Below are 11,588 nucleotides of genomic sequence, written 5' to 3'. Positions count from 1 at the left end.
TCTATTTTCTTAACATGCTTGGCCAGGAGTTGTGAACATTGGCTTGGAAGACCTGGTTTAGCAGTGACCGTCAAAACACCTCACAACTTTGCACTGGGCACACACTTTGCTGAGTAGGGCAGTAAGTAAAATTGGGCTTTGGCTCACTGCAGAAAAAATGTTATCCTAAATATCCACAGTAAAAGGAAGTGGGGAGGTTCTGTTCTCATCAAGTAGTGAAGTTCACTAAAACGTATCAAGCCTCTCACAATGAAAATAGCAACTATAAATGTGAGAAAAATATCCCAGGTTCTATCTTCCACAGGTTACTGACTCAGTCCCTTTTGAGGATACTGAAGATATTCCCCAAAGGAAACCTGCATTACTTTTAATCTGCTATAGAACTTGGCTTTGCATCAGTCATCCCAAGAAATTCTAAGAACTTCAAAATGCATTAATCCTTAGTGAACAGGATCTGTGTAATATACTCATTCCAAGTGTTTTGGCAAAGTAGCCCTATGTCACTAGCTTAATTGGTGGCAGATTATTTTCCAGCTGTCAAATAATCTTTTCCTATTTAGGAGTCAGAAGTAAAAACATTCACTCATAAAGGAATTGAATAACTTGGAACGTGAACAACATAAGTATTTATTTGAAAAACACTTTCCATTTAAGTAAAATGGCAAATTAGCTAGAGTAGCTTCTCACTGCTAATTCTATTTGCACTCACAGTCACTTTTATTCATCATATTCAAAGATATTGCTACCAAAAATGATTTCACAAAGTATTTAGAAAAAATATATACAGTCTCTCTAATAGAAAGTTAATTAAAACAACAAAGCTAGGCAATATCAAGCTAAGATAGGAAACCAATTGACATGTATAAACACAAATAAATAAATATGTACAAAAGAATCTATGCCAACAATAGACAAAAATCTTTACAATGCGGTAAATGGTGACAAGAATGGAAAATATCTCAGGATCCTAGACTACAACTCTAACACAATGTAGTTTAATAACAGGGAAAAAGAAAAGAAAACATAATGAAAAGAGAGTCTGAATTGATGCTATTCGCAAAGGTAGGCTGAACTAAATTTAGGCTCCCCAGCTAAATTCCTGACCCTCATCTGATGGGGGCCTAAATGGAGGTGAGAACTGCATGCTTAGAACTGACAACAGAATTTGGCTCAATCTTTCAAATCCATTTACAAATGTTTCTGTTGAGCAATTTCTTAATTTTTTCTCATCTGGTTATTGAAAATTTCTAAAGTGGAGCTGACATTGTCAAATATGAAAAAAATATTTTTCTGGAGCCATATGAATATGAGTAGAAATCAAAAGCAAAGCCATTTTTGAAGCTATATCTTAATTACTATTGACTAAGAACTTTGGGCAGAAATCTGACTAGTTAGAAAGCTAACTAATTAAAATCTACCATGAATGTCTAAGGTATTGAGGGAAATGTATATGAATATTCAGTGACTAAGATTCATTTTCATCTATATGTTGTAACCTCTGCCAAAATAAGCAGCCTGTTAATATACGCCTATTGAAAAGGATTTGGCTCTGCTGTAGTGAATCTCAGTGACCTTAGATTTACTATTCTTTTCTACTGAATATAACCTTCCCTTGTGAAAGCCACGCTGGGTAATGCTCTTGTCTCCCAGGATGGTGTTGCAGGATGTTGCAAAATGGAACAGTAATAAAAAACCCACTACCTCATTATCTCATCATCTGCTGGAGCCGGGCAAATAGCTTCCTGATTGAAGCTCAGCAAAAGGTGAGAGGTCCCTAGGGTTGCTGTGTAGCCTGAAAGCTCTCCCATGTCTCAGACTGCAAACTGCCTGTTTTTTTGGGGGGCAGAGAGGAAGGCCTCTAGGTTCCAGGTTCTGAACTTTGCGTTTAAGCAGACTGGCTTTACCAGAACGTCTCCTTTTCTTATCACTTATCGGTGTTGCCTCCCAGAACCTGATACTTCCCAGATAACCCAGAGCAAATGTGAAAAAGTACAGCATGCACTGAGACCGATTTCTAAGAAACTACATGGATTCCATCATCTAAGAACAATTACAGTGTGGTCTCCTATACATTCATTAGCAAGCAAGCATTACTCAGAATAATCTGAGAGTTAGGTAAGCTGCATAACAGTATGCAAGGCTCCTATGCAGCAGCCGATCCATAAATAATACACCATCTATCTTGCCAGACCTCCTTAGGCTCTTATATACTATAACCAGAGGACTGACACACAAGGAGTTTTTAGACTAGCTATTGCAGACACAGCTGTTTATAAATTATTTTGATTATTATGACTCACCCATATGTCTCACTTCATATTCCTTGGAACAAAACTCTCAATGGGGAAATACGAGGCTTTCATTTGTGTGTTAGGAAATGTCTTAAAGTCTCCAAAGCAAGGACAGAACCAGAGAGTCTCAACTGTGTGTCTCCTAAAAGGAAAATTCCACTGCATACAGCTTGCCTAATGGAAATTCTCCTTCCTCCCCCAAGCCTATGGGCTTAATATACAGTAGAGGGGCAAAAGTAGAGGTGTAAGATCATTCTTAAACAACTCCTGCGAGGTCCACATTGATGGAACATCAACACTAAACTTAACTCGAATGTATGGGATTAAATTATACTTAATGCTTTGGCCCTATGCCTTGAATAGAATAAGTAAAATATTAGAAATTCATATAGCCTCATTTAACTAGGTCAACATTTTGGGAAAACTTTCTTAAGCATGTTATGGTTCTGAAGGAGTAATATTTAAAATAATAAAAAAATCCTTTGGGTCAAGCACTAAACAATCTTTTCTGCCTGTGGTTGAAATGTCATTGAAAATGAGAACATGGTACTGCATCCACGGAAAGTAACACTGGAATGGGATTTGTGGGCATTCAAAATAGTTACATTTTTTATTGTTGAGAAAGAAGACGCAGAAAATGGGTACAGCCAGATATAATGACTAGGTGGACTAAAATGAGCTCTATCTAGGGTCTTCCTCAGCGTTGCTTCTCCCTTGTCTCTAATTTGAATGTCTCCCCTGAATTATGATTACTCTGATTCAATTATACATTTTAAAAATCATAGCTTCTGTGGCTACTGAGTCATGTTGCTCTCAGTACTGAAGTTTTAGTGATGATGACAACTCTTCCATGGAAGAAATATATTAAAAAGAAAAATTATGAATTTCACAAAAGCCTTCTTAACAAAATACATTCCTTATATATATGCAGTTACCTAGGTAATAGCACATTTACATCGCTAGTTGCAGTTTTCACTGCTTGGAAATCTTCACATTTCTGCAGATTGATTTCTTTTTGTTACATTAAAGACATTAAAACTTTGTGCTGTGGCTGAAGGTGTCTGACATGATAATGTTTTTGTAGAAGTTGTCTGAATGAGCATTGCAATAACCCTTGACCTTATCAATGACCTGATGGACAGGGATGATTGATGTTTGATCTCCATCAGCATGGGCCAGTTTTGACAAGGACTTGTCCATGGAAGCATTGTCTGCAAGAAACGATACAAGAAATTAGGTTCAAAATGAGCTGGTGGCATGCCTACACCATACTGTATACTCCGTTTTGCACATTAAAGAAGAACAAAAGAAAATAAAGCTCCAATTCTTTCTTAGATTAGGTAATAGGCAACACTAAACTTCCATGTTTTTCTTCTTCTAAGAATACTCCTGATAGTCACTGAGTGTCAACTTGCCTTCTAGTAATTTGTACTGTGGCTTACTGTAAGAAATATTCTTGCATGTAGCAGAGCCAATGAAAAAATATTTGGAAAACCACTTCAAAAATATATGCACTATGGCTTGAAAGATGTACAAAATTCCAAGGAATTGGAATGTGCTGAAATATTTGTGGAAGAAATTATATCTAAGATATGTTTTCAAAAATATAGGAAGGGAAAAATGGGTAGGGGTGTATAACTGGCTATAAATTGATGGGTACAAGGGGATTTATAATAGGATCCTCTCTACTTTTTATATATGTTTGACACTTTTCATAATAAAAAATTTTACAAAATTAAATTTATAGGATTTTGGAGAATAAAAGCAAATGAAAATAAATATGAAAAGCTACTTTGAACGTATTTTCCCAAGGTTTTTAGTTGGATAAATGATTGGAATATAGCAAAAAGGGTACTTCTTATGAATTATTTTTTAATTATAGCAATCAAAGTTATTACCAGAAATATTTTAATAGAAAATGATTTATTTGTATTAATTATCTTATAGTTTCAGAACGATGTTATTGCTAACAGCACTATTATAGCAACTGATAGTAGTAAAAGACTGCTAAATAATTTTTTCTAAAATTTTCAGTATCATATATTTAAATGTTATTTCCTTATACAGAAAAGCTTTCTAAAATTGACTCAGAATGCTCTGAAACTCATTTACACTCTATTATCTATAAACACGTATGGTTGTCTTCATGTATCCTACAAATATCTTTTAAGTACCTCCCTCTCCAAATACACTTTAGGGAAAAATTCTACCCTCAAATTAACCAAATTATAGAAATTTTACACTGATAAAGAAGATATGAACTTTTATAAAGTATTCAGTTTCCTATGTACCTTCTTCATACATTGTGGAAGAGGCAAAAACTCTATCCTGAAAAACTTTTAGAAATCATGGCTCCGAAATTGGAATCTTCACTCCAAGGCTTTTTACATTTTGAGTATGCTGGACTCAGTATGTGACAAAACATTTAAAATCCATCAATAATTGGTAAAAGCCATTATCATCATGATATCTGTTGTCTCTGGAAACTATTCAAATTGCTTAACTATTATCTTGTGTTGAAGCAGACACTAAATACGATGAGGGCTAAAAAGGGAAATGGGATATTCAACCTACACTAAAGGATGCCAGAGAAAAGAATAGATGGTTCATGGAAAGAATGGACAAACTGAAGCATGGTGGAACAACTGAAGCATTTTCCAATATTGGTGAGGAAAAGGCTCAAGAAGTCATGACAAAAGGCCCCTCCCCATTAGGCTCTCAGCAAGCTGATTGATTCTGAGCTTCCTTTCAGTTCATATATTCACTAGCCATTGGTTTTCTGGTGGGGATTTTTCTATTGACTTATATATCAATAATGAATAATTGGTGTTCGGTGTTTTTAGAAAACCACATATCCTCAGAGATAACAAGGATATAGTCACTCTGCTTCCTTTGTAACTTCCAGTGGCATGTACTTTTAGAGATTTTGAACAGCCTCATTTCAACAATGTGATCCAATTTAGTGGGTCTTCACAGTTTAATAAAGCAAAATTCTGAATGAGGGCTGTATTTTTATATATGCTATTCCCAGTCTTCTGGTTAGATAGTACATTATGGGTAATAAAGACTTTGATTATAGTCGCAAATCTGAAAACCAGGGGCTAGGGGTATGAACTATTATTTGACCTATGCTGAAATTTCAAGCAGATAACAATTCTCACAAAGCAGGCTTGGAATTGACAATTTCACTTATATGATGACTTCTATGAATGTACCATGACATATCCAGAAATCCATATGAGCAGTGGAAAAATAAAGCATTTCATGCCTTCTACAACAAATCTTTTCTCAAGTACTGCTTTTTGTCATTATTTTACATAATGTGTGATCCACTCACTACAGACCATGGTACATTTCCTAGAAGGAGCGGCTTGCAGATACCCCATGCAGAGAAGAACCAGCACAGCACATACTATCATTCAAGATTTCAGAAATTCCAGTTCAGTGCAGAAATGTCATTGTGCTAGCTGAAAAGAACAAGCCATTTTGCTGATGCAGCAAGAATCTTAGCTTAATCCATGCAAATATTCTCTTATTACCTTGCAAAAAATTCATGCATTCAAAAAAGTAATGAAAGTTTACCTGAATGATCCACTTTTGTTGAAGGAATGCTCATAGGAGACATTATCTACACCATAAACATATGAATATCTAGATCAATTCCAAGAAATGAACCAACTAGATATCCATGATGATATGCAGTGATGTTTTCCATACCCTGAGTGATCCCCAGGATGCTAACTGTCCCACTGAGAACTGGCTGGGTGGCCAAAGCCTATGTGAAGTCAGTTGACTGTAAACCAGGATTTAGTATACTATTGAAGTAATGCCATATAACTAACTATATTCTCATCCTAGTTGTCAAGAACCCATTTAGCCCCAAGGGTTTTTTGTTAAGGGAAACAAGAACATTAAAGCATTCTAATGTAAATGATGAGATAATGGGTGCAGCACACCAACATGGCTCATGTATACATATGTAACAAACCTGCACATTGTGCACATGTACCCTAGAACTTAAAGTATAATAATAATAATAAAAAAAGGCTGAATGTGGTGGCTCACATCTGTAATCCCAGGACTCTGGGAGGCTGAGGCAGGAAAATTCCTTGAGCCCAGGAGTTTGAGACTAGCCTGGGCAAGATGATGAAATCTCATCTCTACAAAAATACAAAAATTAGACAGGTGTGGTGGTGCACACCTGTAGTTCTAGCTACTCGGGAGGCTGAGGTAGGAGGATTGCTTGAACCCAGGGGGCAGAGGCTGCAGTAAGCCTCTACCGTGAGTGTGCCATTGCACTCCAGCCTGGTAAACAGAGTGAGACCCTGTCTCAAAAAATAAATAAAATAAAATAAAATAAAATAAAAACAACAGATGAAATAAAAAGAAGAACACACAATATTTTAAAATAGTAAAGTCTGCCTTTGGACCTCCATCTCTGCATTTCCTCTTTTATCTTCTAGTCTGTTTTTCCCCGAATCCTATAGCCCTTTCTTTCCTTAATATTTTCAAAATGTCTCATGTTCCAAACTAACTGCCTTGTTATCTTCTTTCCTCTTTTAAGACTGGCATTTCTTCAGGCCAGCTATTTTCAGCTGTTTAAGAGGAAAGCAATTCGATTGGTTTAATTCCTATTTATTCATAACTGATAAGGCATTAAGTATTTGTATTTCAGAAGGGGAGGCAAAATCAGTATCAAATTTTAAGTATGGTTAAATAAAGTGAAAAAAATTCATTATAAGCAAAAGATATTTTGTGCCAAGGAACCACCAAATAAGTAGAATAATCTATCTTAGACTATACACCTGCCATCAATTTCTTTACACAGGTATTCTTAAGCAGAGGTACACAAACTTCTTTAATTTTATGCAAAATTGTGAAGATGATTCAAAATATGTACCTTTTTTTCTGGAAGAGAATAGCCTTCATTCATTTCCCCCCAAAATGTCAAAATGTCCTAGACTCCAAGAAACTTTAAGAACTGCTGTCCTAAGTTGCTCCAAGTTCTTGGATTTTTAATTAATTTTGGAATTAACGAACTCTCTAAACACTCAACACTTTTTCCATAGTACTATCATGAATCCCAGGCAGTGGCCACTCCAGTGGCAAGACGGAGAAGATGGTGCAAACAGGGACATGTATAAGCATTCAAATGTACACCAGGGTCATCTGCAATTCAAGTATTTGCAATATGAATAATTACAGATGCATCACACACCTTACTCCCTATTTGCAAAAAGCCAAGTATTAATCTTCTTTGTGCCATTCACCTCTGCTCATGTTTAATAGCTAAACAAATTAAAAATTAAAAAGTTATTTCCATTATCCTTTTAGAATTATCTTTAATTAGGAAAGTGCTCTGTTTTAAATGTTGACAGCTGTCTGCCAGGGGTTTAATTTAAAAGCAGCAATTCTATTATTTCCCTTTGAAAATATGAAAAGGTTACACATTTTCACATCATTCACTATCAAGTGCTGCAAAATATTACTATTTTTTTGAGATGGGGTCTTGCTATGTTGCCCAGGCTGTGGTGCAGTGGCTCAATCATATCTCACTGCAGCCTGAACTCCAGGGCACAAGCAATCCCCCCATCTTAGCCTCCAGAGCAGCTGGGACTCCAGGCATGTGTCACAGCACCTGGCTTAAATTCTTCTTTATTTCCATGGTGTCTTCAGGATTTTTCACATACATGTTCAGTGTCAGAATGTGCAGTAATTGCAAATATCGTGAAAAAACAGGATATTATGAAAGACAGTGATTCTTATAGCCCTGTATCACCGTCCAAATATTATGTTCTTTTCATATGTAATCAGCAATTTAAAGGGCAGTCATCAATAACATTTGCAATGGTTAAGGAATTAACTCTTAAATAAAATGTACATCCTAGATATTGTTTCTTCCTGTTCCCATGACAACTTTTCCAATAACTATCATACCATGCTGAAATAACCTGTAATTCAATTTTTAATTTTAAAAATATATAACTTTTAAAATAAAATACCATAATTTTTAAAGATAATCAAGTTTTTGAATTAAATGATGAAGTTACAATAATATACAGAGTGAATTATTATGGTTATATAGCTAGAGTTTGGGTTACAAAATTTTTAAAAGGACAAAATATTCATAAAGGTGTTTGGTGACATCTTCAAACATTTTTATTTTCATAAATCTAAAAGATGTACCCTCTCAGGCACTGTGATTCATCAATCTTCATGATATGCCAGTTTTTGCAATGAAAAATGTGATGAGAACTAAACTTGAGGACATCTTTAGACTCACCTGTGTGGCTATTCCTTTTGAAATAGGTGGTAGAGCTGGATTTAGATTTGGATGTAAGATAGGTTGAGTTGGAACCAATGGAGCTCGAAGACAAAGATTTTCCTAGATTATCAGAACTTTTCTTGATGATATTGGTAGCTGTCTTACTCCAATCTGAAAGAAAAATGACACCACTGTATCAATCTGCTTTATAGGGAATATGAACTGCTCTGAAAAAATCATCACTGCATTATTTATCTGGAGCATTTGATTTTCTGATATGCTGGCAATGGCTCAGAGAGGAGACTGACATGTAAACAATAAGAGGAAATTGATAATTTCTTACTTTGATCTTGTATATGTACTATTTAAAATCTCACTTTCAATATACCAAGGATGAGAAGTAACCACTAACAGTAAAAAGAAAAAGAAAGATAAAGAAAAAAGACAAAGTAGGTTTTTTTCAGTTTTTTCTTTTCTTTTTTTTTTTTTAAATACTGAGAAAAAATCTATTTGCCTAATAATGTAATCAGGGGTCTTAAAAATGTGGAAAGGTGAGTCTTGCATAGTGGAAGCTCTGGGTATATGGGTTGTTAAATTAGACATCAAACCTCGGGGAACTCATTTAACTCATGCTTCCCCTCTGCAGAATAGAAGGGTTGGGCCCAAAGTTCTCAGATCTCTTCCAGCCCTGATATTCTATGATTCCAAATAGGCATCTTCACATGCTCCACTTCAACAGCTTGCTACCACTGGGACTGGGTTGCTTTGACAATGGAAGACTGAATGACAAACTTTCCCATCTACTTTTAGATGTAAAATTTAATCAACAATCCTTTACCTGAGTTATCTGCTAACCGAAATCTACCACAGCAGAGATGCCGCCGCCACTGTTTCTGAACATTCTCCTTCATAGCACAGTGGAAGATGAATATAAATAAGCCTGTGACAAAAGAAAATATAAATATTTAAGCCAACTGACACATCTTTAAAGAGAAATCTTATAAAATACATGGATTCATTTTAATTTTAATTTTTTTACATCAAAGTCACTAAGAAACAAAGATCTTAAAGAAATGAATCTTACAGTATGTAGCAGACACTTTAATCCTTTAGAAGATAACATAAAGGCTCTGATAAAACTAAAATAACCACAGGGATCTGATTCTGTCTTTGCCTGTTCTGTTCAGCATTCATTATGACTTAACCTAAAAGCCAAGCTGAAATAAGCAACATTCAATTCTAGAAGTATTTAGTATTTCCCATATATTTGTCCTAAAATTATGTTAAAACTTTCCATACATATTTTAACAAAATAGAAAATGGAAAACACACATAAGCTCATCATCTGTTTCAATTTGTGTATTCTGAGCTATTTTACATATGTATATTACAGTTATATTCATAGTATATTAGCTTGGGCCATAGAAAAGTGGTATTTTTGCAGGTGAAACATGGCACCACATCAGCAAAATCATGTGGCTCCACCTGGCCTACTTTAGCCTTTCAAGATTTTAATACAGAAATATTTCCATAATGAGAGAGAGTCTTCATATTTATAGTCACTTCTTGTGCTTATCAAAATCTGTCATTTGTATCATAGAAGTCAATCCCTTTTAACTTTTCATGGCATTTGCTTCTGCATTTTAACCCTCTCCTTGAGGTGCCATCAATCTTTCTCTCTATTCCTCTATACTTGGTTATTGCCATTAACTTACAAGCATACTGTTAAAACACTTTTTTAAAGAACAAACAAAAAATTCTTCCCTTAACCTCCAATTTTCTTCCAGCTTCAATCTCTTTATTCCTTTTCCCAATAAAACTTCTTGAAATGGTTAACTTTCACTGCCTCCACTTTTTCTGACACCTTCTCATCTCCACCCAGTCCAAACAGATTGCTATCCACATCAGTGACCCCACTATGACCACTCTTGTAAGAATGATGGCGACTCCAATATTGCTGAGTTTCCCATGACCACTTTACTAGACCTCTCAGCAGCACTCAACACAATCAAACAGCCCTTCATTCTTGAGGTCATTTTCTCCCAGTTTTCTTCCTAGTTTGCTGGGGATTCCTTCTTGGTCTCTTTAGTAGATTCTTCTGCTTTACTCAAAAAAGGTTTACATGTCCTGACTAGGTCCTGGGTTTCTATCTCTTCTATGGTTACACTGCCACTTGGGGTACTAACACTTCTAAAATATAAGCACTACATAGTGATTTTTATATTTGGTTCTGCCCTTTCTCTCCCCTAACCCCCACCAGGATTGCAACATATATTGCTCATAGGACATCTTCATTGGGCTGTATCTTCACTTGGCAGCATTTCACATCCCAGATGTTCTGAACAGAAGTTCTCACAATCATGACCCTCAAATACACACACATCCCTTTAATTCTCAATGTGTCCAGCTCATTCCAGCCCAATACCATGCTGAATGCTCTTCTCCCAGATCTTTCCATAACACCTTCCTACCTATCATTCTGGTCTCAGACCAACTGTTAACTCCTCAGAGAGGCCCTCAGCAACCGTTATTTATTTTTTTAAATTTTAACCTTTAGTCACTCCCTTTCACATATGTACTTTTTTTCACAGCACTCTTCAGTATCTGACATTCTTGTATTCCTCATTTATTCATTTATTCCTTTGCTTGATGGTCTCTTACTAGCAGATAATAAGCTCCAAGAGAACAGGGATATTTGTGTATTCAATGCTGTGCTATTTCAAGAATTATGCAGGAACTTGATGAATGTTTATTGATGGAATAAATGGTAATCAAGATCAATCAACCATGTAGTCTACATGAGTTAATTGAATGCTTACATGTATACTCTAATGTGTTAAATGTGTTTGGAGATGGGGAGATTAAAATAGGAGTGAGCAGTCAAATTAAGAGGTAATAGGAATGAAATGAAAACACATTTAATGGAAAAGTTTCTGAAAAGCATGCAAATAAGTTGCTGAAGTTGTGTCCCAGTAAAATATTAAGCAGTATATCTACATAAGGGAGGGCTTTTTAGGGGATCTGGGGCTTGA

At 35.5% G+C, this 11,588-nt stretch overlaps 1 protein-coding gene across 19 annotated transcripts in view; it reads right to left on the bottom strand.

Moving 5' to 3' along the window:
* Positions 1 to 603: 603 nt before the first annotated feature.
* The window catches only part of ADGRG6 (adhesion G protein-coupled receptor G6), a 135,662-nt gene continuing 124,677 nt past the window's right edge, over positions 604 to 11,588 (bottom strand). For 11 of the 19 annotated variants that reach the window (XM_015137228.3, XM_015137233.3, XM_015137231.3 and 8 more), the window contains 3 exons: positions 9,395 to 9,496; positions 8,575 to 8,727; positions 604 to 3,502 (listed from right to left, as the gene is read on the bottom strand). In XM_015137228.3, coding sequence (XP_014992714.3) covers positions 3,324 to 3,502; positions 8,575 to 8,727; positions 9,395 to 9,496 — 434 coding nt within the window. In that variant the 3' untranslated portion in view covers positions 604 to 3,323. Of the gene's footprint in view, positions 3,503 to 5,873; positions 5,920 to 8,574; positions 8,728 to 9,394; positions 9,497 to 11,588 lie in introns of all 19 variants that reach the window. The other 8 variants (XM_015137235.3, XM_015137236.3, XM_078001222.1 and 5 more) reach the window with 1 other exon arrangement.

The sequence above is a fragment of the Macaca mulatta genome, chromosome 4, assembly GCF_049350105.2.
Source record: "Macaca mulatta isolate MMU2019108-1 chromosome 4, T2T-MMU8v2.0, whole genome shotgun sequence".
NCBI lineage: Eukaryota > Metazoa > Chordata > Mammalia > Primates > Cercopithecidae > Macaca > Macaca mulatta.
Note: the sequence above shows the minus strand (reverse complement) of the source record. Positions and strands in the feature narration are given on the sequence as shown.